We start from the raw sequence: 27,177 nt of genomic DNA, 5'->3' as shown, positions 1-27,177 counted from the left end.
GTAAGTTATTAACCCCGTCATTTTAAACAGTTCTGTCAGTTTCATGCTATATTTATGTATATTTCTATTAAATTATTTAGTTGTTAGTAAAAAGTTACTAGTTTAGGAATCAACAGGAATTACAGTTACCACCTGTATGTAATATATGATATTTTTTATTAACGGATTCATATGCTTCTAACCAAGTTCTGGTACTGACAAGACAAATAATCTTAAGTAGAGATGGATAAATTTGGGTATAAAATCTTACTAGAGGTTTCTATATTGAGACATTATTGTAGAATAAAAATTTTGATATTAACTGCGGCAAGAGCAGCTGTAATCATTTTTTAATTTGATAAAATTCTGAATATTAAAAAATTCATGAAAAATTTTTTTCAAACACCACTTAAGATTTTTTGACTTGTCAGCACATATTCTGATGTATCTCATATTCTACTACTACCGAACACAAAAACTATATAAAGAAAAATAATTTCTCAGAAATTTGTTGCTTAAAACTTATTGTATATCTATTATATGTATATATCTCTATCTTACTTAACACTATCAAATTTACACTTCTTACATAATATAATTAACACTTTACCGCAATAAATTTACAGCAATTTACATATTTCTCAAGCTAACAATATTTTAGTTTTCAAACTCCATCCACTTTCAACAGTTAAAGCAAGAACCATTCCAGTTTAAAGTATATTATTATATAATATATTTAGTTTTATATGGCAACTCTTAACTTAATAATTTACACACATTAGCAACTCTAGGCGTCCAATTATCAAAGTGACATTGTAAAGAGCGGCAAGACAATCGCCGCAAATGAGAGCAGAAAGAGACGTTCACTCGAACTGCTGAGTGCGCTCGCTTGGCACAGCAGATCTTCGGGAAATATCTCCAGTATGGGCAGACGACGACCAGTGGTAGGATCGTGGCACGTGTTCGAGCGCGCACGCTGCATGTGTTGGGAGTAGAGAAGAAAGAGCAAAATATATGAGCATAATATGGAATTGAAATGTGTAGAGAGAGTGTGTATGAAAAGAGTTTGTAAGTGAAATTAAAAAGGCTTACGCGCAAAACGTGTGCGGGTAGCGGTAACTTCGTGCATGGTAACGAAACATAAAAAGAATTTGGCAAATTAGAAAATACATACAATACGTAATATCAGATAAGGAAATATTAGACTGTAAGCCAGAGTGCTTTCTCACCTGCACCATGCGTTTCATCTCGTCCTTCTGTATCACTTTAATTTGCGCCGACTCGCGCAACCAACGCCGCAACCAATGGCCGAACCACACCAGGCCGCACTCACATTCGAGCGGATTGTTGGACGTGTCCAAACCGCCGATGATGCTGCGCGTGCCCACGGTATCCCAGTAGGTCTTGTTCGGATAGAAGCTGTCCGCCGCTAGTGCATTGATTTTGTTATTGGATATATCGATGGATAGCTGTGGCACAGCGCGTAGCGTATAAAAAATGCCCGGCGGCAAATCGGATATTTTAGTATGTGAGATTTTCACCAACAAATGTTGGTTGCGTGCCAAGCCCTCGAGCGCATCTGGCGCTATTGTCTGCACATTGCCGCCGTACAGCTCGAGTAGCTGTAATTTGGTATTGTTCAGCAGCTTGGCGAAGAGCTGCGAACCAATATTCGTCTCCACGCAGTGTACGCGTAATTCCTGTAGGCCCGGTATGCGCGCCACGAGCTCACCCAAATTCTGATGTGACGTCAAATGTAATTTGCGCAGTGAGCGCAGTTTACTGAACACTGTCGGATTGACAACCTTCACGTCGAGCAGATTGAGATCGGTGAGGTGACGCAAGGCGACGAGGTCGTGCGCGGTTATACGCCGCAGGGGGTTGTGCGCCAGATCGAGCACACGCACCGATGTCGGTAGATGTTCGGCAACGCTGCTGGCGTTAACGATTTTATTATGTGAGACATTCACATGACGCAACTGACGCATCTCATGTAGTGAGGTGAGCTCTTGCAGATAATTGCCGCTGACATCGAGATGTGACAGATATGGCAGACTGAGTTGTGGTAGCACATAGAGACCCATGCGACGTATTTTCAGACGACGCAAACGTGGCGTATGCAAAAAGACCTCTTTGAGGTTGGTGGTTACTAGTGGATTCTGTGAGAGCTCTAAATTGGTGAGATTATTGAGAAAGGTGAAGGTGTTATCCGGTAACACGGTGATGCGATTGCAAGCCAGATTGATGTCGTAGAGGAATTGCGAGTTCACAAACATGCTGGAGTCCAAGTATTCCAGCGTATTCTGCGCCATTTGTATGCTGCGCAGCGTAAAGCCGACATCGGAGAAGGCCGGCACCGGCCACACGGATAACTGGTTCTCTGAAATGTCCAAATACTCGAGTCGCGTATTCATGAAGACTTCACGTGGCAGCGCGCGCAAACGATTGCCACGTACGCGCAGTATGCGTAGCTTGCGCAAGTTCGAGAATTGCTCAACTTGTAGCTGTTCGAGTCCATTATAGTCGAGATCCAGCTCTTGCAGACTATTTAAGCCCTGAAAACTGCGTCGACGCAAAGTCGTGATATTATTGTAAGAGAGATCGAGTATTTCAAGGAATTCTAGGTCGCCGAAGGCGTGATTGGCCAAGCTGCCGATTGTATTGTGCGCGAGATTGAGGAAGCGCAGCGTATTCGCAAGGTTCGCAAAGCTCTCGGTTTTGCTGATTGCATTGTGGCTAATATCCAGGTTATAGATATACATATACGAGCTGAGTTCATCCTCAAAGTGCGCAATCTGATTGTAGGTGACATTGAGACGCAGCGGCGTGCTGGTATTCGAGACGAAATGGAACATTTTCAGCGAGAGCGTACAAAGGTTGTTATGCATCAAATCCAAGGCAGCAAGGTTGGGCAGCACCGTGAATGCGCCGTGCGAGATATTCGCCAATTGATTGTAGGACAAATCGATGTAACGCAGAAACTCCAAGTTGTGGAACGCGTGCTTCTCAAGCAGCTTCAGCTCGTTTGATTGCAAGTTAAGCGTCTGCAGATCGCCCAGACTATGGAAGGTATTGCGCGTAATAACCTCTAAAGCATTGTATGAGAGATCGATCTCCACTAGGTGACTGTGCACGTCGGGTAGGAAGAGTCCACGCGGCAGTTGCTTCAGCTGATTGAATGCCAAATTGATGTAGCTTAGTTCGCGCATATAGGCGAATGATTCATTCGAAAGCGTCTTCAGGTTATTATTGTCCAAACCGAGCCACATCAGCTGTGAGAGCGGCAGCAGCGCTTCGAGTGGATCGATGGACTCCAAGCTGCGCGCTGGGAAGACCGCAAAGGAGAGTTCCAGTATCTTCAAAGTGCGTGAGACATTCTCAAACACCAACGGATGGTGTATATTGATGTCGTTGAAGCTCAAACTGATCTCCTGTATTTGCTCCAAACCATAGAAAGAGCCCAAATGCAAGTGTGTGATTTTATTATTGCGCAGCAGTATTGTCTGCAGATTGGCGCCCCAATTGTCTACAGCGAAAATGCCCTCCGGTATGTCCGAAACAAGGTTATAGCCCATATTGAGATATGAGAGCTGTGTGTAGTTGCGCAATGCCAGCACCGGTATCATCGTGAAATTGTTACCGCTCAAGCTGAGCACGCGCAGATTCTCGGTATTCTCCGGCAGATTGGTCAACTGACAGATATTATTCGAAGCGAGGTATAGATACTTCAGTTTATGCAACGTGCTGATCGCGCCTGGCACAGCATTGAGCTCATTGCGCTCCAGATCCAAGTACTCCAGCGTTTCGGTTATGCCCTCAAAGGCGGTCACGTGTATGCGCTCGATGGCATTGAATGCCAAAACGAGGTGCACTATACCAGTACCCTTGAACACGGCCGGTGGCAGCTGCCGTATGAAGTTCTTCTCCAGATTCAAAGCGCGCACATGCACATCCGAGTAGTTGTTCTGAAACCAATCCGATTCCAGCGTCTCCACCAAATTCATACCCAAATCGAGTTTCTCCAGCCGCATGCGCACGAGTCGCAGCTCTTTCGTCTGCACGCTACGTAAGAGATTATCACGCAGCGACACAATACGTAGCCCGTGTAGATGCTCGAAGAGTTGTTGTGGAAAGACGGTGAGCAGATTGCTCGAGAGATCGATGGTGACCAGCGAGCGTGGCAGGAAGTTGGGCGCTATGTGATAGATGCGATTATTCGACAGGTCCAGCCAGAGCAATTTCTGCAGCCTGCTGAAGGGTTTACTGGGCGCAATGTGGTTACTAGTGCTCGACGTGTGGCCCACCATGCTGCCGAGTTCGTTCGGCGTATTTCGCGCGCTGTTGTGCGCACTTTTCGTCATGGCCTGCTCATCATGCCGCGTTATGGCCGCCAAACTGGAGGGATGACTGCTGGCGCCACTGTTGCCGCCGTTCAAGCCGTTGCCGTTTTCGTGCAGGCCAAACGGTGATACCTCGGTGATGTCGTTGCCGGAGAGGTGCAGCGAGCGCAGCGTGTCGAAGAGCGCCTCCCAGTTGCCCTCCAGCGTTGTTATGTGATTCCTTGTTTTTGTAAATTTGGTAGCGTTTAGAGAACAAGAATTTAATTAATTATAATATATACTATACTATATATACGAAAACATATGCAAGGTGCTGAGTTAAGTCTGATTGAAATGTGAAGCCATTTTGAACAAGAATCACAAAAAATAAATTAGTGAGCAGTAACAACAAAAAAATGTCAAAGAAATCATATTTAGATGAAAACTTAACAAAAATAAACCTTTGCGACATAAACACAAACTTTCTTTTGTAATATTGATGACACTCGAGCTCGTCGGGATAGTATTTGAAGTTCTATTAGGGTTATTCCTGGCGGCTAATATAAAATACTGTGAATTGACGATATTTTGACATGAAATAGCAGGAAATATTTAAATATTACAATCAAAATTGGAAAACTTCTGACTCTGCTTAGGTTCCTGTGGATAAAAGCTTGAGTTCGGATAAGTGCAGAGACTCAGTAATTCACTTTATGAGTTAAGGAAGAAAAGAACTGTAATCTGTGTTGGTAAGAGCTGCTAAACTGAATCAAAGGCATCAGTGTACGGACACAAAAGTTTCAGAACTGTAAGAAGATCTTTCTCGATTTTTATAATAATTATTTATAGAATAAAGTACCAATATCTTCATGCAATCCATATTTCTGCTTGATGTATTGCGGTTTCTGTAATTTAAAAGCACTTATCTATATCACATCTGCATTTGTTGTCTCACTTTTTTCTTTTCCTGGTTATGCTGAAATAGTCAAATGCATCAATAGTAAGTTCAGACTCTAAGTATTATGCTACCAATTCGTATGCCAAGTGAAGTCAAGATTATACCTTTGTGTTTCCTAGTACTAAATGAAAGTAGAAAGTTTTGGAATCCCAGAATATTCATATATAACGTCATTTGAAGCAATTCTGGTACTTTAAAATTCAAACTAAAAATTCTAAAATAAAAGCATACAAGTATATATTTTTTTAAATCACAAATGGAAAACTGGCATTGCTGACCGATAGCTGTAAATACTAAAAGCGCCACTATGGAATGAAATCAGAGAAACTGGCATTGGCACTCGAAATTATCGAAGTACTCGAAGTCGAAAATCAGTGAAATCAGATGCAGGGAGGAGATATTGAATTTTTTGTCCCCCTACCGCTCTTAAAATGTATGGCACATCCATCGTTGCGCAGTGCGCCCGTAAGCTCCCGATATCTGTGCCGCAAGAAAAGCATTAGCGCATTGCGCAATATCTTGGAAATGGTATGAATGAACAAAATTTTTCTTACAGATCATTAAACGTGACTATTTTCCGCGTTGTGTCACATACTTTTCAGTTTTTTTAAGCGTGATGAACACAGGAAAAATTGCAATTGTTTAACAAAAAATTATGTAAAATAATATTATTTAAACAAATGGATCGTAAAAAAATATCTATAATATAGCAACAAATTTTTTTTTTTGATTTCACAAAATTTCATCGATTTATCTCCAGTAGTTTAGCGGAAAATAATTTTACAATTTTATCGTGCTCTAAATTTCAACCTTCAATAACTTTAACAAAAAACATAATTTTGACGTAATATGTATATCACGGGGTGATTCAGTGATTTGGCGTAATTTTCATGGACCACTTGACGTGGTTTGACCCAATTACAATATACTAATGAAAACTATTTTTCAAATAGTGACTGGGTTTTCAAAAATATAATATAAAAAAGCGAAAAATTTGGCAAAAACTCACCTCTGCGCCACAAGTCGCGTTAATGAATGCAATTTCTGCAACGCCTCCAGTGGTATGTGCTGCATTTTATTGCCGGAGATGTCCAGTGTCATGAGTGAGTGAGTCATTGTACTGTAAAAATAAATAGAAAACAATTGTAAATATATTTTATTAAAGCTATTAAGCAGTTGATATTAGTTGATGTTTCAAAAAATTTTGACTAGCTGGGCTCTTCAGTCCACGAACTTAAAACTTAATAGTAGATTCAGATATCTTAATGCAATCAAAAACAAGAAAAAATGTTAACTTCGGTTACACCGAAGCTAAATACTTCACAAGTGCATTTCTCTTAGTAACTATGTGTTCAGTTTGTATGGCAGCTATATGCTATAGTTAACCGATCTGAACAATTTCTTCGGAGATTACATTGTTGTCTTAGAAAATAATCTGTACCAAATTTCGTGAATATGTCTTGTCAAATGTAAAAGTTTTCCATCCATACAATACCGATATCGGCAGTTCCGACAAATGAGCAGCTTCTTGAAGAGAAATGACGTTTGCAAAATTTCAAAACGATATCTTAAAGCTATAGTTCGTATGTATACAGACAGACGGACGGACGGACAGACAGACAGACCGATGGACATTAAATCGACTCAGCTCAACATACTGATCATTTATATATACACTTTATAGGATCTCCGACCCTTCCTTTTGGGTGTTACAAACTTCGTGACAAACTTAATATCCCCTGTTCAGGGTATAACAAGGTAGTTAATATTGCATAAATATATGTTACTGTAGTTAGTTAAATGCTAATTAACCATGATCTACTTCTTAAATTTACTCAAACATTTCAAGCTTTTTCAAATTCAAATTATATTGGTTCGGAGCGTTTCGGACTAACCGAAACTAACTAAAATTACAGTGGCCACTTAAACCACATTTATGCACTCTATTGAAGAGCTTTACGCTTATGTGTACACAAATGAAACTTTAGAGTGTGAAGCTACATTTAGAGATGAGCCCTGGTCTGGTGCGACCGTGAAAAATGATCGGACTTTTTTCATATATCGTGCAGATAGCCGCAGGTTGTCATCACAAATGTGCTTTTGCTTTGAGTTAAACTTCTCTCTTGGTTCAAATTAGGTGTGTAATCGAAAGTGACTCGACCTTAGTCTCGCACTATGAGATCTTCATATATTCTAGTCTTATTATTATGAAAGTTTATAATAAAATAGCTAGACTTGTTGTAGTAGCTAATCGTTTCTCAGCAATTTTTTGCTCTTTAAACCTTCTCCAACAATTTAGTGTTTCGAGCACAATGACGTTTACAGGTCGTTTAAATTTCGCAGAAATGTTTTTTGACTCTCCTTTATCAGGAACATAAGTACTTTGATCCACAAAGCATTTAGTGGTGATCATTAAGTCATCAAAAACTTGCCTAATTTGAGTTGCCATCCACCTTTGTTTAGATTATAACATCGAACATCGACAAAGTTCAAGAAACAGAACTTGAAGATGGTCACATAAGCATCAAGGAGTTAATAGAGGTTGTTAGCATCTCTTATGGGTCGACTTAACATATTTTGGTCAAGGTTTTGTGTACGAAGGTGTCCACGCTAAGCTTGTACCCAAATACCTCAAACTTTTGCAAAAATTATGTGGAGTAGAGGTCACATAAGAGTTCCTCGATGATTGATCAAATGTCAGTTTATGAACATCACTACGAAATTATGCAACAGTCGAGTGAATGGCGCTTCGAAAATGAGCCAAAACCGAAACAAAACACGTTGACACGCTGAAGGCAAATAACAAATGTATGGAAAATTCCTTAAGCGTAGGCATACTTGCATTGCTCTCATGCAAGATGTATTTCTCACAGAAATTCAAGCAGATGGTTAAGATTGCATCTAAAAATCATGTGCTATATTTTTCAGAAATAATCCCCTGGAATATTTTTAAACCTCCTTGTCATATCAGTTTGATTGATTGGGTGGAATTTGTAGAAAGGGAAAGAGAAGAGATTGTGGGTATTAATATAAAAAATTGGTAGAAGATGTTTATAATTTATTTATTCATGTTTATAATTCATTATTCATTTACTATATTCAGCTTAAGTAAATTTCAATTTCCTTTAATAAACAAAGAATATTTTCACGCAAAATTAGCACAAAAACATTAAAGCCTAAAAATAACCAAAATGCGAACTTCAGCAAATTTATACGGTTTTCAGCAAACACTTTTACTCTTAATAACGGTACATTTTTATATGCGGATTTTTCGCACATTACGCAAACAAGCTGAGTGTGTAAAACGGCGTTGAATCTGTTTTTGGTAAGCCCCATAAAAAGCTAAGCAAATAAACCGCATATATGTGTGTGAATAGGTAAATATATGGTTGTGTAGGTGCGGCAAGCTGTACGTATGTGTATGTTGTTGCATTTATATAAAGAGTTATGCTTGAAAATATTTGAAGAGCTAAGCACAAGCGTTAGTAAGCGTTTTGGTATGTGGGCATATCGCTGTAAATACATACATACATATGTACATATGTAAATAAGCACATATGTATGCATGTGTGTTTGTGACTATGTAACTATATTTGACTTGGCTTGTTGCACACGCACACATGCATGTCGTTTTAGCCGACTCATTCAACTACACCTCACTCGTGTGCCGCACACGGCGTATGAGTAACATTTGACTAAAGAAAATTCAAATTCAAAATTTTTGATGACACACATGAGTCCTCACTTTATACGCCCTTTTTGTATATCTTTGTTCTTTTCTTTTTGCCTTGTGCCGCTCACAATTGCTCATGCAACATAATGTGAGTTTGCGAAATTTTTTAGAAATTTTTATGGCAACCTCACTGCCGCACCCAAGTTTCGGTGAAAAATGTGCAGAAGGCAGCATTTAAAAACCGCTTGTTGTACACTTTCATACATTTTGTGGGGCAAGAAAGTAAAATTTTCGCATACATTTACTACACTAAGCCTTTTGTTCTGCATATCTGTGGCATTTACTATGCAACTTTTTGCTGCTGCTCTTGCGCACGGCTGTGCGCAACACTTTTTGGCTTTTTGTGTCTAACGGTGAAAATGTGTCAGTTGTGATGCCTTTTAAGTGACTTCAAATGACTCACAAATGCTTACCGTTATTTAGATACTTCAAAGGGTTGTCGCACGTGTTTTCTATGTCAGTGTGTGGGTATATGTGTTTGTAGCTTTATAGGTGAGCGCGTGTGAATTAGGTTGAAAGCGTGCGCTTTGATGATGTGTCATCACCTCTTTATGGCGTTGAAACTTTTTTAAAGGAAATGACACTAATATTTTGTATGAGCAAATTTAAATATTTTTCAGCAAAAAAAGACGTGCTGTCATTGCTTTACGGAAGTAATTTGACAATCGTCGCACTACAAGTTTGGGTGCCTAAAGATTGAGGTTTTTGAAATTGAAAAAAAAATGTTATCAATTATTTTAAAACATTAAAGGTATATTTATACATATGCATTCTGAGTATGCTCAATCAAAACTAAGAATTAAATCGTTTTCGAATTAAATGAGAACTTAAACAAAAGAGACTCCTGATGGAAAAATTTTGAGCGTTTCGGGAATGAAGCCTAAACAAAAACCTTCTCTACTTGAAGACAATGACACGGCCGAAAAAAATCTAAAAAGTGATAAAATTTCATTTATTGAAAAAGTCAAATTTTAGACAAAATTTTGGTTATATTTTACCTGTCAAAATTCGTTTAGCTCTAGAAAAGGTTATCTCTTTAATATCTTAACTATAAAAATGCAGTGTGTTAGGAAAAAAACGGTAAGTTTACACCAAATTTTGGGAAGGATTTTTTATTACAGATAATAAAAATACCGAACAACTTAGATATATAAATTTTTCATAAAAGATTTGAGGCTTTATATAATTTTAAAAAAGACGTTTTCATTACCTATAATTTTGTCTTACAATCTGTTTTCAATAAGCCAATCGGCTTCCTCTTCCCAAGATGACATCGCTCATAAATTATTTTCCTTTCATTTTTGCTATTTTCGTTTCCAAACGGCTTCAATCAAGTTTTTAGCACTATCTAAAGACTTTTGCATTAATTTATTGTGCACCTTAATATCTTTCAAGAAGCATGTTTGTTAGCATTTATTAATATTAATAAAAGAAGGCGATTTTGGGTAAATAAAAATAAAATTTCAGCAGAAATTATTTCAAAATCTTAAACGTGTATTTGTATTACACATATTTTAGAAATGGCTATAAAAATTTTCAAAGGAAAGGACTTAGAACTTTTTGAGTTACATGCGATCTCCGATGACGCTTTTCTACTAGAAGATATTGTCCGTACAATGATTTACAGGCGAAGAAAATAAAATAAATAATCAAATTTCGTTCATTAAAAATGATTTTTAATTAAGAATTATGAGAAATAAAAATTATAAAAAATAAAAATGTGAAAATAAAAATTTAATTATTAGTCAATAATTTCGTAACAATATTTTTGAACCAAAAAAAAAATTCTTTACGTACTTCTATACTAAATATTATTCTTAAGATAATCTCAAAATCTGTAGCCGATTAAATAGAAATTGTCAAAGTTATATATCTCGCTAATTGGATAAACGTAGTCTCACATTAAGCTATACCTAAGCCAGAGATGGACTTACTATATACGTTTGAAGTCAATGGAAAAATTTTTTTTTTCGCTACAAATCACGGATAAAATTATTTTTATGATTATAAAACATGGTTGAGACGAAAAAAATATGTCGATTTTATGAAAATTCTACAGTGGGCCTAGTCCTTAAAATTTTAGTTGTTTTTTGCCTGCCCAAATTCGATTTTTGATTAGATAAAAAACATATCTAGTATACAGAAGTTGAATAAAAATTTTATAGCGTTCGTATAGTTTGTCACGGAGTCAGCACTTTAGAAAATTTAAAAATATTGTTTTGAGAAAACAGCGTTTAATGAAAAACACTTGGAGCTGATTGTACTTAGCGGTAATATTTTAGAAGCCTGTAACTGAAATACTATTTGAGAAAACAGTATAGAATTTAAGCATGTTTTTTTTAAAGGAATAAACTGCCGAAATGTGAAAAAAATTGTTTCATACTACAGGTAGGTTCACCGCTGAATATCTATCATGAAACTCTTTGTTTGGATATTTACATATTACTTCGAGAAGATGAATAGGAGATATCTGAGCGAAATCAGACTTTTGTCATGACTTCGAACTGGTGCAGCATGAAAACAAAATAAAGCCTTCACTTTAGGCTTTACATATCCCCACAGGAAAAAGTCTGACAACATAATATAACACGATTCACGATTTTAGTGGCCAATGGATCGGCCCAAAACGTTAAATTATCTGATACCCGAAGTGTTTTATCAATAAATCTATTCACTCATACGATGTGTGGGAACTGGCGCCGTCTTGTAGAAACCAAATGTCACCGAGATCACGAGCTTCAATTGAAGGCATAAAATGACTCGATAATGGTTGACCTTGGCGGTTATGTTCTCACTGGCATCATTTCTGAAGTAATATGGACCGCTAATTCCACCGGCCCACAAAGCATACCAAAGCGTTGTTTTTTTGAATGAAAAGGTAGCTTTTGAATCTCTTCAGGTTGCTCTTTGTCCTAAATGCGGCAATTTTGCTTATTAACATGCACATTGAGCCAGAAATGGCAGATTGATTTTCGAACTTCGGAATGACTATATGCGAAACAATTAGGCGTTATGTTTCCATTTATCTCAACAAAAATGTGTTAAATTTTTTTTTTCAAAAAGAATTTTTAAAACTTATTAAATTATTATTATTAAATTTTTAATGCCTTAAAATAGTCAGATTACTTATTAAATTTAACTCCATTATTCCACTTTTTTCTCATTCAGAAAAGTTGAACCAACCCATAAAGCGAGCACGCTGCTATTTTCTAACTGTTTATGATAAAACTAGAAAATTGTCACAACTTTTCTGCTTAAGCAATTTTGTCGCATTGTTGCTACTCATCATTGCTTACTTAGTATGACCAATTATGACATCAAGTGGTGAAAATAGCAAAAGCAGCTGCTGCAAGTCATTCAATGCTCAAGTGTGGCAGACATAAAGAGCATTAGAAGCGAGCCAGTGGGTGGACATATGATGATATTAATGGTTGTGTGCACTGAATGTCTATGTATGTATGTATGAATGGGTGGCTGATAAAATCGTTATGATGAAGGTTGATATGTGTATGTGAATTATGTAGGGGCAATTAGGAGTGTTTGTTGTAGTTTAGAGCTAACTTGTGGGAAAGTAATGTTTTAAAGCAGCAAAAACTTTATATTTATTTAATATTGTTGAGAAAAATTATAACAAAAAAATATGTTATCTGTAGATGAATTGAAAGTAAAATATCCTTTACAAATGAAGAAATTCAAACAAGAAGTTGCTAACTTCAATATCTAAGTGAAACAAAATATTCTTCACATATGTCGAACGCTTCAACCGCATATCATATGTATGAATAAATGGTATATAGCATATGCGTAACTAACACTGGCTAATCAACGCAGCTCACTTACATTTCATATCATCATTGCATACATTTCATTTTACGCATTTAAGTGGAAAACAAACATTTTGCCATTGAATCGCTCTTCAAAGTGCTTTACGCAGCTTTGACGATGTCGTGCGCTGTTTACCCTAACGGTATGGTATACTGTGCTGTGCTGTGCCATAGTGTGCTATGTGCCGCTATGCTCTGATAGCATATAGCTGTACTTAGTATATGTAGGTATCCGTATATGCTATGTACTATAAATGTATGGTAGTATTCAATTCGACGCACAGCTAATAAAGCGAAAAAGCGGAAAGCGCAAATGTCGCGTCAGCAATAGACGGATGGAAATGAACGAGTTTATAAGAGATTATATGCATGTGAGTATGTACATTAGGGTGTTTCAAGCTTTTGTTTCAGTTTTTTCTCAACTCTTATCCTCTAAAAAGTTTTTTTAGTATGTTCATAACAAAAATTTTCACCAAACATTGACAGATAGTCGATCCCTGATCGGTCTGTACATTCGAAAACAAGTACATCTGAGCTAGGTCGCAGTGAAATCCTCACTTACTTATCTATCTGATCTGAAATTTCACACACTTCATTTTCTTAAGAAGAACCTGCTCATTTGTCGAAATTGCCGTGATTCAATCACTAAATGTAGGTTGCCATTTATATTTCGAGATTCGAGAGCAAACACAAATTTTAATCATCGAAAATCGCTTTATTGTTTTTCATATACATATGTATATATTCTCCTTTAAGGTCTATACACATTTGCATGCGCTTGAACTATTTGTCGAAGCACTTTTGTAACGCTGATTAAAATATCTCCAAAACATGTGTTCTGAACGCATCAACCACCTCTTTGGGTGTTGAAAAAAAGGCCATAAGAAGCTTCTAAAGTCAGCTTATACCCGCAGCAAAATAAACCGTTTTGAAAAGATCTGTAAAGGAGCAAATATAGACCCCTGGAAAACTGCTTATAAAATCTGTATTTTCAAATTCCAAAATAAGTAGCAGAAACCCAAATGCGCTCAGTTCATGAAGAAAGTGGCCGACAAATTATTTCTGACGCATGCCCCGATTTTTAGCGCTGAACGACGAAACGAAGCTGCTGAATCACCTCCGCTGTTTACAGAAGAATAACAATTGGTCATAGTTAAAACAATTAAAAATAATAAAATGCCTGGAATCGATTGCATATCTAATAGAGCTCTAAAGGTAGCCATAATTCCAAACCCACGCTTTTCGCTAAAATGTACAGCGCATTAATAAAAGTGAGGCGTTCTACAATCCTTGGAAAGCCCTGTGCCTGGTTTCAATACCAGAACCAAAAAATCACTTATGGATGCTCGATACAATGGGCAAAGTTTACGAAAGCATAATAAGAAATCGCTTGGAGTTTGCAAAGAAATTGTCGACACTGCAAAATGTTCAGTAAGTGGCAAAAGATGGAAAGGTAGTACAAAAAATATTGTGCGCTGATTATCCGATGTAAAAAATGTATTCAACTCTGCTAAATGGACAAATATTTTCGAAGCCCTCTATAAAGCCGTTTATAAATACCGTTATGAGTTATTTTGCTGATCTACGACACCAGTGAAGGCACCAAGAGCTATCCTATTACAAGTGCAGTACCACAAGTTGCAGTATTAGGCAATCTTTTATGGAATCTCGCGTATGATGGGGTGCTAAGAATTCCACAACCAAAAAACTTTAAGCTAATCACATACGCGGATGACCTTATACTGGTAGCTAAACGGCTTTATGACCTCCAAAATAAATGTAATGAATGTATAAATGGTCTGCGCCAATGGTTTTCTTCCATTAGTTTGAAACTGGCTGAGCACAAAATAAAAGTATTTTTCATAAGCACCAGAAAAAGTGAGGAAAAAATTATTCTGCCTATAAAAGAGTATACTACCATTACTTCACAGTCACAGTTAAAGTATTTAGGGGAAGTATTGGACTCCAAACTGAAATTCAAGGAGCACTTGGCAAACATACCAAATAAAGCAAACAAGATTTAGAATGCCTTATCAAGAATGTTGGAAAATAGAGGTTGTGTGCGCCATCGACTTCTAATCGCAAAAGCGATAACCTCAGTAATACTATATGCAACTCCATTATGGATACAGGCACTAGACATAAAAACGTATACCAGGTCAATAAATGCGGTACATAGACTTACAGCAATATAAGTAACAAGTCCTTTCTTAACTATAACCAGTGAAACAGTTGAAGTACTAGCTAGTATGCCGCCCATAGACATCTAGTAAGACGAATTCAGCGCCAAATTAATTACTGAAATCAAAAAAGAAGAGCATAATTATATGGCAGCAAGAGTGGCAAAGCTCAACAGAAGGACGGTGGATCCACAGACTTATACCTAACAGCCATACGTGAATAACTAAACAAAATGGGGACCAGGATTTCTACCTGACCCAAATACTAAGCGGGCATGGGTGCTTCAGAAGCTATCTGTAAAAATTTCAAAACTACGTCAGTCCATATTGTTTGATGTGTACGGAGTGTATAAAAGACTCTGAACACGTATTTTTCCCTTGTCCTCGGTTTCTAAGTATAAGGGAAAAGTTAGAAAATGCCCGAGTTGGTAGTTTAACAGTGGAAAATTTGACTGCATTTATGTTTCATTCCTCTGATAGAACAAAACATTTTTTTATTATAAAGTAGAGCTCTAAAGCTTTATTAAACATTAAAACAAATTATGATTTTTTTCTTAAGAAGAGTACTTCTAGCCACTTAAATGTTACTAATTTCTGAAATTTGGAAAAATATATTGGTGAAAATATGTTTCTAACATCAAAAAGAAAGATTTAAAACTGTACGGGTTCAATTTTTTAAACATTTTTTTGATTAACCCTATTGTCTATGTATGTGAATAAATACCAAAATAAAGATGTACCTATATATATCATTACTATTACCATTACCCGGCAGCAGCACCATAACCCTAGCCGCACTCGTACATGAATATCTCTGTTTGTACTCGTAGGAACCATTCTAACAGCAAAAGCAACAGCCGACAATGCTGACAACAAATACCTACAACAATAGCAACAATAAAACAAAAAAACATGGCAGCCAAACAGAACTAACTGCAACTGCCGCAATCACACTGGCGACAGTCATTATAATGATTGTTATGATTGCAGCGCCATCTAACGCTCACCGCACGGGGTCCTAGCGCACAGCATCGCAATTATTAGCATTTACGACGTCATCACTAAATATTGCAATATTATCACCGCCATCCACATTATCAACTGCACCATTATGATTAGCACTAAATATGGATGATGATGTGTGCATATGTATGTGTGTGTGCTTGTGAGCAGCGCTGTGCTGGTTGCCTTCAGCGCTTTTGCTCGTTGGCATTGTTTAGCTCGCTTCATCAGCACAATCATTTTCCGCTGTCAGTGCAGCGCGGAAACTCAAATAGCTGCGATGAGCCATGTCACAATGCACAACGGTGCAATTGAGCGCTCGCCGGGTAGACTACTGGCTGCACACACACACACAGATATAGTTTAACGTTGAATAGTTAACTGGCGGCTTGGTTTGCGGATAGGTATGTGTGTCATTCGCCAAGTCAACGCTGGTAGTTCCTGTTTCAACCATTTATATGGAAGAGTGACTGGCGCTGTCATAAGCGCGACTGGAGGGCAAATGCGGGTATATAATATGTATGTACGAATGTTTGTGCATAACGGTATATTACATGAAATGGAATGACTTGTCGATTGAAGTGCATGTGAACAGCTTCCGACAATAACAACAATACTTTAAAATACTAACAAAAGTATTGAGTGGAATGAGCGGAAACCTATTGACTGTGCGGTGAGTACCCTGTAGGAAATGAGTGCTTAAAAGTAGAGCATATTTTCTTATTTTTTTTTTGTTTTACTTGGTGACTTGCTTTATTTACTAAATTGTTTTCCATCTTTTAATGATTTTCACGTTTTTGTCAGATTGAAGACAAGTTTTTTAGAAATCTCTTAATTAGGAAATTTTATGAAAAACTAGTACAATTTTTTCCACTTTTGAGTCTTGTTTTTGTATAGGGACCACTTAGAACTATTTTATCGAATTTTTTCTATTTTTCCCTATCTTTGTCTTCAGATTGCAGTTTAATCTTAATTCAATCCAAATACTCTTCTTAAGAAAGATTTTTTTTTGTTTGAAACATTTTTGAGTTATTTTTTAAAATAGTGACCAATGGAGTTTCTTTATTAAGTTTTGTTTACTACTTAAGGCATCCAAGTTTATCTTAGCTTTAGGTAAACTTTCTCCCCTGGACCAAAATAAGGGAATCTCTGCTTGAAGAAAAAGTGAAGTTTACTGAGATTATCATAGATGGGGGAGATTATGATAAGGTCCCGAATTTTTTTTCCCTTTCTGAGATGACGAATTTTTCGAATAATACACCACATTTTGCGTTTTCCGCGAAGTAGAAAGCCAAATAACGTAGTGGTTACATTGCTTTACGGGTTTCAAAAAATCTACTTATTGTCTTATTAAATTCTACAGCACCTCTAGCATATTGCCCTAAGTTTCCAAGTTGATCCGAGCCATAGTTTCGCAGATATAGTCTAGAGAGCTTGTGAGCTCGTCTTTAAACTCATTTTTCTCGAAGCTGTGTTTTTGAGGTCGGTTGGCAAATTTTCCCGAGAACTACTCAACCGATCTTCATGAAATTTTACAGGTCTTTGAGATACAATTCTTAAAGACTTTCTATTTTATCACGAACACAGGTGGCGCAAATCATTTAGTGAAGGTCGTGAAGTCATCAAAAAAATGTCTCATGAAAATCGTCCATCCACCTTTATAAATGATGATAAAAATGAAAAAGTTAAAGTAACAGTACTTGAAAATCATCGTGTTGATATCAAAGAGATAAATGAGACCCTCAAAATCTTTTATTTGTCGATACCACCCATCTTGGTTAATATTTTGGGTATAAAGCGGGTCAATTCTAGATTCGTAACAAAATAACCGAATCTCCTGTAAAAACTATGATGAGTAGTGTTCGCAAAAGAGATACTTGGCAACGTCATAGACAGACGTCTATGCAGGGTCGTATGCGAAGGGGGTTTTAGGGGCTTAAACCCCCTTTTCACCTATAAAACCTACCTGAAACTTGTTTCTGCGTACAGTGCTGCTTCTACCTGAAAAAAAAGTTTTAAATTACCACATTTTTAGGCCAAAAGTTCATTGGCCAGTCCGGGTCAATTTTGATAGTGGGTAGAACTATCTTCGATTTAGGTAAAGTCTGCTTGATATGGATGGTTTCTGTTGAGAAAATGATTTCGGAGACATTGCCTGAAAGAGTGTTCCTCGTGTGCTTCTTTTGTAAAAGTTATAAAAATTTTCAAAAAATACGTTACCAAAAGAATGGTTCTTGGTCTGTTAAGCTCTATAGGACTCGAAACCATTAGCGTTGAACAATATTAACTAATAACTAAAACGAATAACCCTATAGATATAGAAAAGCCTTACCTAAACTTATACCCCATAAATTATGCCTACCACTTTCTAATTCCAGTAATAGCGTGCCTGTAGATGACACTACGTTTTTAGGTTGCCTACAATACAAGACCGTCAAAATAACACAATGAAACTTGTCAATCACCCAACAGAGGGCCACCAGCTGAATAAACGCGGCAGCTTTTTGACAACATTATGACGTTATTCTACAAATGTATGGGTGCATGCACAAAACGTCGAGGCCTTGCGTTAGTAATGCGCTTTAATGTCCACAGCGCCAGCAAGCGCGCTCTATTAGGTCAACAGCCAACACACTGCGCAACCAGAATTTATAGCAGAAATTGCATGAGCGTTATATACCGCCTAAATACACAACAAACACTAGACGCGCTTCGGCATAATCAGCCCTTGGCCAGCTGACAAACGACTGCACAGCACCGCAGGACTTTTGCACTGTCTCTTGGTCTCATGGTTTGCCTTCATTTGCTGTGCGTTTGTGTTGACCTCTGTGCAGCCATGCGAAATTTAATTTTGCCAATGACAGACGGAAAAACTCAGCGGCCGTTTTCGCTGAACCACTTCGTTGCTTGTAAATGTGGCGCATATTTGGGGAGAAGGTCCGGCTTTCAATTATTGTATGCAGAATGCGGCTACAGCAAGAAGTTGCTTAAGCTATGCGTTTGAATAAGTGAATATTGAAATGCAAGTATTCAAATAAACTTTCATACGATGAGGCTCAGAAATATTAGTTCTTTTTAAAAAATTAGTTTTAAATAACCCTTTTTTCGTTTTATATGAATTTTTGAGGTTTAAGGGACTTATAGCGGGATTCTGTAACCAGTCTAGTCTCTATTTGAGACATTTTAAAATCTCAATTTGAGACTAGTTACTATTCACTAAACAGTCTCTAGCGTTAGTCTCAAAATATTGAGACCTGGTAGTTAGCAGGTCACAAAACTAAAAAGAACTCTTGTCTGCCATTTTGAATATACTGAATAGAGATCATCATAGATATTAATCGATTGTCGTTTCTTTATATTTTGTAAGCAACTCAAACACAAATAAATCAATTTTACATAAATTTCGTAAATATTATGAAACAAAGTCAACTTTTCTTTTTATTTTCATTGATAATTATGTTTTTTGACTATGTTATAGAGAATTTAATATTTGTTCTCGACATATTTATTTTCATTCAAGTGTAAAAACATCTCTGAATAATGAAATGTAATAGATTTTGTGACTGTCACTTACAGAATAGCAATATCATCTCAAGTCTCAAAAATTGTCTCTAACTTAAAATCTCAGATTTAGAGACTTGAGACTGTCTCAAGTTGCAGAATCGCACGGTTAGTTTGTACGACATTTTAATATTCTGAATTATAGCGCCATCTATCTAATGCTTTTCGATATAATTGATCATAAAAAAGGGAACTTTATTCAGATTCAGAAGCATCCCTTTTCCAATAATAAAATATGTGTGAATTTTCTAATCATTTAGATGAACCTATAAAATTTTCTTACACGGAAAAAATGGATTTGAGACAATTGAGAAACTGTTTAAGAATGGATGAAATATTTTTTTTAAATTTAGGTGTAATTACCAGTAGGTTCAAGGAAGAACTCCGAAATATATCACGGCTCCCACCTAAAAAAAATATATATGCCGCCCTCCTCAAAGTATTCACGTTGAATGTCTTCAATTGACTCAAAATGGTTTCTCCGTAGCGATAGTTTGAGTTTGCTGGATTGTTAGAAGTCACGCGCAGCTAAATCTGGCGAATACAGTGGTTGTGAAACGATATTGGTTACAAAACTTATGAAGAATCAATGCAGTATGCGTTGGTATACATATTATCGTAGTTAAAAAATCAAAAGTTGTCGACCCATAATTCCGGCCTCCTTTTACGAATAGGTTTGCGCAAACAAAAATACTGTCAAAATAACCTTGATTTTTCCTTCCTTGGCGTGGTTTTTTCGGCTTCAGCATACCTTTGCTTCGATATTCGGTCGATTGATAGTCTGTTTCCAGGTCGTGAGCATAGATAAATGACTCATCGCTAGTAATAATATGATTCATGACATCCTGGTAGCGAGAAAGCATTATTTCAAAAGAAGGAGTGATTTTGGAACCAATCGTGCTTTCACTTTTCTTAGGCCCAAATGAGCTTTCAAAAGAGTTTGCACTGATTCTTCCGATATTTTGCCACTATGTCAGTAAGATCTCTTACTTTTAATCGTTGATTCTCAAGCACCAATTCCATTTTTTATTGACGTAATCAGTTGATGTTGATGGCCGTCCCGGACGTGGTTCGTCGTCAACGTGATCTCAACTCTTTTTGAATAACTTGTACCAATCAAACACACTTGGTCGCCACAACAATTATTACCGAAGGCCGAAATTTGATTCGGCACACAAAATTTATTGGAACTTCTTTCTTGTATAATTTCACTCATCGTAAAAATCGCCAATGCAATTTAGTTACTTTAGAAAGTTACTATTAGAAAATATTTTGATGAATGGGTTTTCGCACGAAATGAATTATTATTCGAAAACAGAGCATAAATATTGCTCATCCACACACCGCGACGCGAGAAAATTTTCTTTTCCTTTTTTGAGCAAAGTCTGTTGGCTTCACACATATAAAATGTTTTAAATCACATAATTTATTAGATATTTAAATAATTTTTATTTTATATTTTGATTTTGAAGTAAAAATATTGAATCGGTTTGAGCTAGTCGGAGGATTAGGTTTGCAAGCATTTTGCTGCTGTATACATTTGTTCGGGCATTCCACCCATATCTCTGTAAGCGATTTGTACAAATAAATATTTTCTATCAATAATTTTGTAAATTTACTAAAAACCATAAGATTCAATAACAATGTATCTTCACCTTCAATAATAAAATATTTCTGGTAAAAGTTTTCCACTTTATTTCAATAATTTTTTGTGAGTAAACAAACTTTCCTATCAAAATATTATTCTCTTAATAACTTGATCTTTATTTTGTGTAAATATTTTTAGAAATAATAAAATAAGCAACATAAAGTATTTCTTATTGAATCAATAATGGTCAGTTACATAAAGCTTTTAAGAATGAAATTAAGGTGTATGTAAAACACAGAAAATTTCAAAAAAGCATTACTTTTACTTAATTCGAAAAGCAAGAGCAAATATTAAAATAATACTGAAAATCTTTATTTATACAATTTGCTGTGAATAAATACGAAGTATTTTATTGAAATTTTGTGCTTCTATAATACATAAAATGTTTTAAAATAATGAAAAGGCATTTCGTTTTCGTCTTTTGTATATAAATATATTTATTTATTTATACAACAAACATACATGTCTTGGAATAAAAGTAACACTTTTCATCTTTAAAATTTTAGCAGTTAACTGTTAACTGAATTCTAAAAACTAAGACAACGGCAAATAATGCATTTATGAAGGTCTATTCAATTCCAATAAATTTTATTTATACTTCTGCATTGAGACCAAAAATAAAACTGTAATAAAAATATTAAGTATTTACTAAATCAAAATTTGTATTTCTAGATATCGTTAGTGGAGTAAAAATAATATTTTCTTTTAATATTCGTATTCAAAAATACATTTTGAAAAAATTTAAAATTTAAGTTACTTCTGTTGAAACTAATATTTTTGTTAAGAATGATGTATCTATAGTAGTGGAACTCATTGCGATTTTCTTATATTTATTATTATGAGGTTTTTTTCGAATAAGGTAGGTCTGACGGTACAACAGGTGAGTATTAGGGTCAAAACCCTTAGGATGTTATATTGGACGACTATATGAATGTAAAGTATTTAAGTAGAGAAATTCAAAAATAGAAATATTTAGAGGTTTGAATGTCTTCTTAAACAAAAACACAATATGGAAGTCAACAAATTTTTAGATGGGCAAAAAAAACTTTTTAATTTTACCTCGAAAAAACTCATTAGTTGAAATATTTTTTTCTAGGTTGGTATGACTGTCAGTGACATTTGTGCCTAAAGTTACAACAAAATAATCATGAGTGTTTCGTATACGCTTGTCACAATGAAGTACTTAACATGCAATTCGCGATTTTTACGGTGAGTGAAACTATTTCAACAAAGAATTTCCATTAAACCAAATTTCTAATGCTGAAACGTTCAGATTGTTACGAAAAGACCTTTGGTGATAATTGTTTGTCGTAAGCAAGCGTTTTTTTAATTTGGATAAATTATTCAACGATGTCGAGAACGGTTGGCCGAAAAATCCAAAACGGTTATCAGCATTAACTGATGATCAACACGTTAATAAAATGAAGGAATTGGTGCTTGACGATCAACGATTAACAGACAGAGATCTTAGTGGCAATGTTGGAATATCGGAAGGATCAGTGAAGACCGTTTTGAAAGATCATTTTGGCCTAAGAAAAGTTAAAGCACGATTGGTTTCGAAATCACTAAATTTTTTAGAAAAATAGCGTCGCTTTAAAGTCTGTGGAAAACTGCTTTACGACTATCAGAACGTTATAATACGTATTATTACTGACAATCGGTATTTGATTTATGCTTAGGACCCGAAAAAGATCATCAATCTGCTGAATATCGGGGCAAAGGTGAGCCGAAGCCGAAAGAACCACGTCAAAGCAGGTTGAAACTCATAGTTATGTTGAGAGTTTTCTTCGATTCCTTCCGACCGGCCAATCTGTCAAAAAGGAATACTATTTGAGTGCTTTGCACCATTTGAGCGAAACTAATCTTTAAAGAAGGGCGGAATTATGGGCCGACAATTCTTGGTTTTTGCACCACGATAATGCACCGTCGCATACTGCATTGATTCTTTCCGAGTTTTTCGCCAAATTTTCCACTAATATCGTGCCAGAACCATCATATTCTCCAGATTTAGTTCCGTGTGACTTCTGGCTATTCAGCAAACTCAAACGACCACTTCGGGGAAACCGTTTTGAGTCAATTGAAGACATTAAACGTAAATAGCTACTGAAATCGGATTGAAGGCTATTCCGGAAATTGATTTTAACAAATGTTTCGTGGATGGAAAAAATGTTCGTACAAGTGTATTGGGGCCAAGAAGTATTACTTTGAAGCGGATGACATTGATTTTGAAATATAAATTATAAATAAAGTCTTACTATTTTTTGCTCATAGTAGTGAAATTAAGCGAATATACTTAAAAATTTTAAGTCATGCTGTCGGCAGTCACGAATACCAAATATATCGTGTTTATTCCTATTCCATAAGTAATTTTTTGGTGCTCAATATTATTTTTTGTTACTTGCATGGTAAAAACTGTGAATATTATTTTCTTATATATGTGAATCTGCCAATCCAATATATATCATATTATATTCATAAAAAAAGGCTGATGTATACATTTTCAGTTGCTATAGTCCTTGAGGAGATTTTTCCGTGACTTCTAGTATCTTTATTGGAGCCAATCTTCACAACTGGGTTATGAAATATCATAAAAACTCATAGGAGTTTAGCTGTAGTAACCCAAAATTTTCTTTGATACAGTACCTGATGTCAGAATATTTATAAAAAAGTTCACTTAATCATTTTATTGATTTGTACATAATTTTCCACAGATCAATCTTAATTGTAGTGGCAAGCCAACATTGATGACAGTATTAAGCGCCTAGTTAAACTCTTCGCTGATTTTGAAAAAAAAAATAAATTTTGGAGAGTGGAATTCCGAAATGTAATATATTCCAAAAAAAAAATTAAATATGTTATTAATATGATTTCTTGTGTTCAACGAATGTACTTTTTCTTCAAAGCTACATCCCAGTTTGTCTGCTTGCTGGCACCTTACTTGACCCTTTCAACATATTGATGACTTATACGCTACGCTGCTGCCGCTGTATCAATAAACTTGCTCACCAACTTACAAATATTATTATATTAAATATGGCAAAATGGCAAAATAGAGTAGTTAAAATGCAGAAAAATGAAGCAAATCAACGCAAACCAAAGCATAAGCATCCTTTCTGGAGATTAACTTGCTGACCCCACACACTTAGTGTGAGAGAGTGCAAGGAGCTAAAGAAAATTGAAAATGAAATCGCAATAAGCACAGCAAATCCCTGGTTAGTTTGTGTTTGCTGCAGCTTAATGGAAGATTTATTTCAAGTAAAGTAAAAACCATAGCGAAACTTAATGGTGTGTGTGTGCATGCTTTTCGCTGAGCGTATTTTTGGATCATAAGTTCGCATATATTCTCTCTTGAGATTATTTTTATTTATGTATTTTGAAATCCAGCTACACTTGTATGTTTTAGTGTACATTGTGTGGCACTAGTGCTCGCTGCATTCCTTGAAATGCTACTTAAGTATAGCCGGAAATAATTATTTTTGTGGAGTAAAATGATTGATTACCTCGAACATGTGGGAAATTATGCAAGAATATGTATAAATATTAATTTTTGGTTCATTTAATAGTAATAAATATTTTCAAGGTAATTCGTAATTGAAGTAGTTCGTTAGAAACATAATATGTATGTACAGTATATTTTATAACGAAATTAAGAGCAGTAATAATTTTTTAATACACTTCTTTACTTAAGGGACACACCCTATGTGGGATTAATAAATAAAATCAAATTTCCATACCTCATTCGATCGACACTTAAATCGATACTTAAAGTAGTGTTTGAAGTTCAGTCTTCTAGAATGTAGCCGCTCAGTTGAATGAGAACCATCAGTTTATCTTTAAATGCGTTTTTGATGAAACAAACGAATTTGCTTGAGTGATTATACGAATACTTTTTACTTTTTTGCAAGTTCCGTATATAGTTTTGCATACCTGCTGGATTATCAGTGTTTTCTTCCGATTAAAACACGAACAACACGCAAAAACCTACCAAAATTCTGGATAAGATTCTATTTTGTTTAGACTTCCCCATTTTACCACATTTAAATATTTTTTTTCGACCGCTAGTTATTTTGCGGACAATACCTTTTATTGGAGATTTTGTTTCTAGGCTTAATCCACAGATAATGTAGGAATCTTTGCGTTATTGTAAGACCATTTTTATTCTGTTTCTTCAACTATTTATTCTTGAAACATTGCTTTATAATTTTAAAACAATTGAAACCTGGCATTTTTATTTCCCGAAGTCGTGGGCTTGGCTTGAAAGAAAAGGGAGATGGAATAAAAACACTTTCGAATGCGACTTTCACAGCAATATTTGGAGCGTTTTAAAAAGGATAAAGTGGATTTTGTGCGTCGATTCATCACTATGAATAAGACTTGGGTCTATCACCAAGATCCTGAATTAAAACAATAACCCAAAGAGTGGTGTGTACCTGGTTGTTCGGCTTCGAAACGAGTTCGTGTCCGGAAATCGGTCAAGAAGGTTATGGCAACAGCTTTTGGGATGCGAGAGGAATTTTGTTTGTGCATTACTTGCAAATTGGTAAAACAATTAATTCTAAATATTATTGCAACCTTTTTGAACCAGTTGAAGAAAACAATTTGTGAAAAAAGACCCGGTTTGCAGAAGAAAAAATACTTTTTCATCAGGACAATGTACAAGAGCATATTGAGAATGGCTAAAATCTATGAATTATAGTTTCAATTGTTGGAGCATTCACCGTATTCACCAGATTTGGCCCACAGCGCCTTCCATTTGTTTCCAGAACTCAAAAAATGTATGCGTGGCAAGCGTTTTTAATCAAATGAAGATTTCATAACGGCTGTTGAATGGTATTTTACAAACCTTCCGGACTCTCATTTCAGGGATGGGATCCACAGATTGGAGGATCGTTGGAGCAAGTGTATTAATGTTCAGAGAGTTTATAGTGAATAAAAAAGTGTATTTTGAATCATAAAATTGCGTTTTTCATATCAAATGGCAAAACTTATTGAATAACCTAATATTCCGCATCAGAACTCAATTTTATGCGAAGTAGTGTATCACATGCAATAATAAATTATCAAGTAAACGGCGAACAATATAATATCGGACTTCTATAAAAATTACCAGTTGTTTTTTTTTAGCGATTAGCTGATAAATATTTTTTACTGTTTTGGACATTCTACAACAGGGATTAGTTGTAAGTTTATGCAAATTTCTTGCTTGCCTCTGTTCTTAGCTTACCAAAACTACCATCCCAGAAAAATTGTTGCTTATTACCGCTCGTATATAGGAGTACAAAGGGTGTCCGAAGCTTTCCAGTACTATTGTAAAATTACTCTCTCTCTCTCTTTTTCAGTGGGCCTCAGTGACTGGTTGTCTGTATACCTAATAGCTCTTAACCAAAATAGCACGTGCAATGGAAATATTTTCTCAGTCTGATGATATTCTTTGATCATTACTTTAATGGAAATATTATTCCTAATATCAGTCTAAAGCCCACACACATGAGTGGTGGAGAGCTAAGAAGAGATGATCTTATTAAAATAGTTGAATTTAACTCAAGGTTTCTTAGTCTCACTTTAATAGCACACGATTAGTTTTGATTAATTGGAATCTCGATCAGGAACACTCCGAAAAAAGATTTTCCCGAGCTTTTTCTGCTTGTTTCTAAATAGGACTTATAAATGCGATATACGTAAACAATTATCTAAATACACAAAAGTGTATGTGCCCCGTGAAGTATGATCAACACAAGTTTGAGTTGCCACATGTAGGTTAGAAATTTAGCATCCTTTAATACCAACATGCATCCTTAGAAAAGAAGCCACTACTTCTTTCAAAATATAAAATTGCGAGACAGTACACACATAATAGGGCATATAAATAAATATCGCTTTATATGTATATATATGTATGTATATAGCTTTATTGTACGTATATTCCCCCTTCCCTCATGTTCGGCTTTAATGTATTATTTATCTCCGTTATCC

General features: G+C 35.8%; 1 protein-coding gene across 3 annotated transcripts in view; it reads right to left on the bottom strand.

The window, feature by feature from the left end:
* Nucleotides 1–682: 682 nt before the first annotated feature.
* The window catches only part of LOC126753234 (chaoptin), a 307,991-nt gene continuing 281,496 nt past the window's right edge, over nucleotides 683–27,177 (bottom strand). For 2 of the 3 annotated variants that reach the window (XM_050464489.1, XM_050464491.1), the window contains 4 exons: nucleotides 6,266–6,376; nucleotides 1,209–4,539; nucleotides 1,072–1,098; nucleotides 683–955 (listed from right to left, as the gene is read on the bottom strand). In XM_050464489.1, the coding sequence (XP_050320446.1) occupies nucleotides 782–955; nucleotides 1,072–1,098; nucleotides 1,209–4,539; nucleotides 6,266–6,376 (3,643 nt within the window). In that variant the 3' untranslated portion in view covers nucleotides 683–781. The remainder of the gene's footprint in view (nucleotides 956–1,071; nucleotides 1,099–1,208; nucleotides 4,540–6,265; nucleotides 6,377–27,177) is intronic. The other variant, XM_050464490.1, reaches the window with a different exon arrangement.

This window comes from Bactrocera neohumeralis, chromosome 3 (genome assembly GCF_024586455.1).
Source record: "Bactrocera neohumeralis isolate Rockhampton chromosome 3, APGP_CSIRO_Bneo_wtdbg2-racon-allhic-juicebox.fasta_v2, whole genome shotgun sequence".
NCBI lineage: Eukaryota > Metazoa > Arthropoda > Insecta > Diptera > Tephritidae > Bactrocera > Bactrocera neohumeralis.
This window is presented reverse-complemented; position numbering and strand designations above follow the sequence as displayed.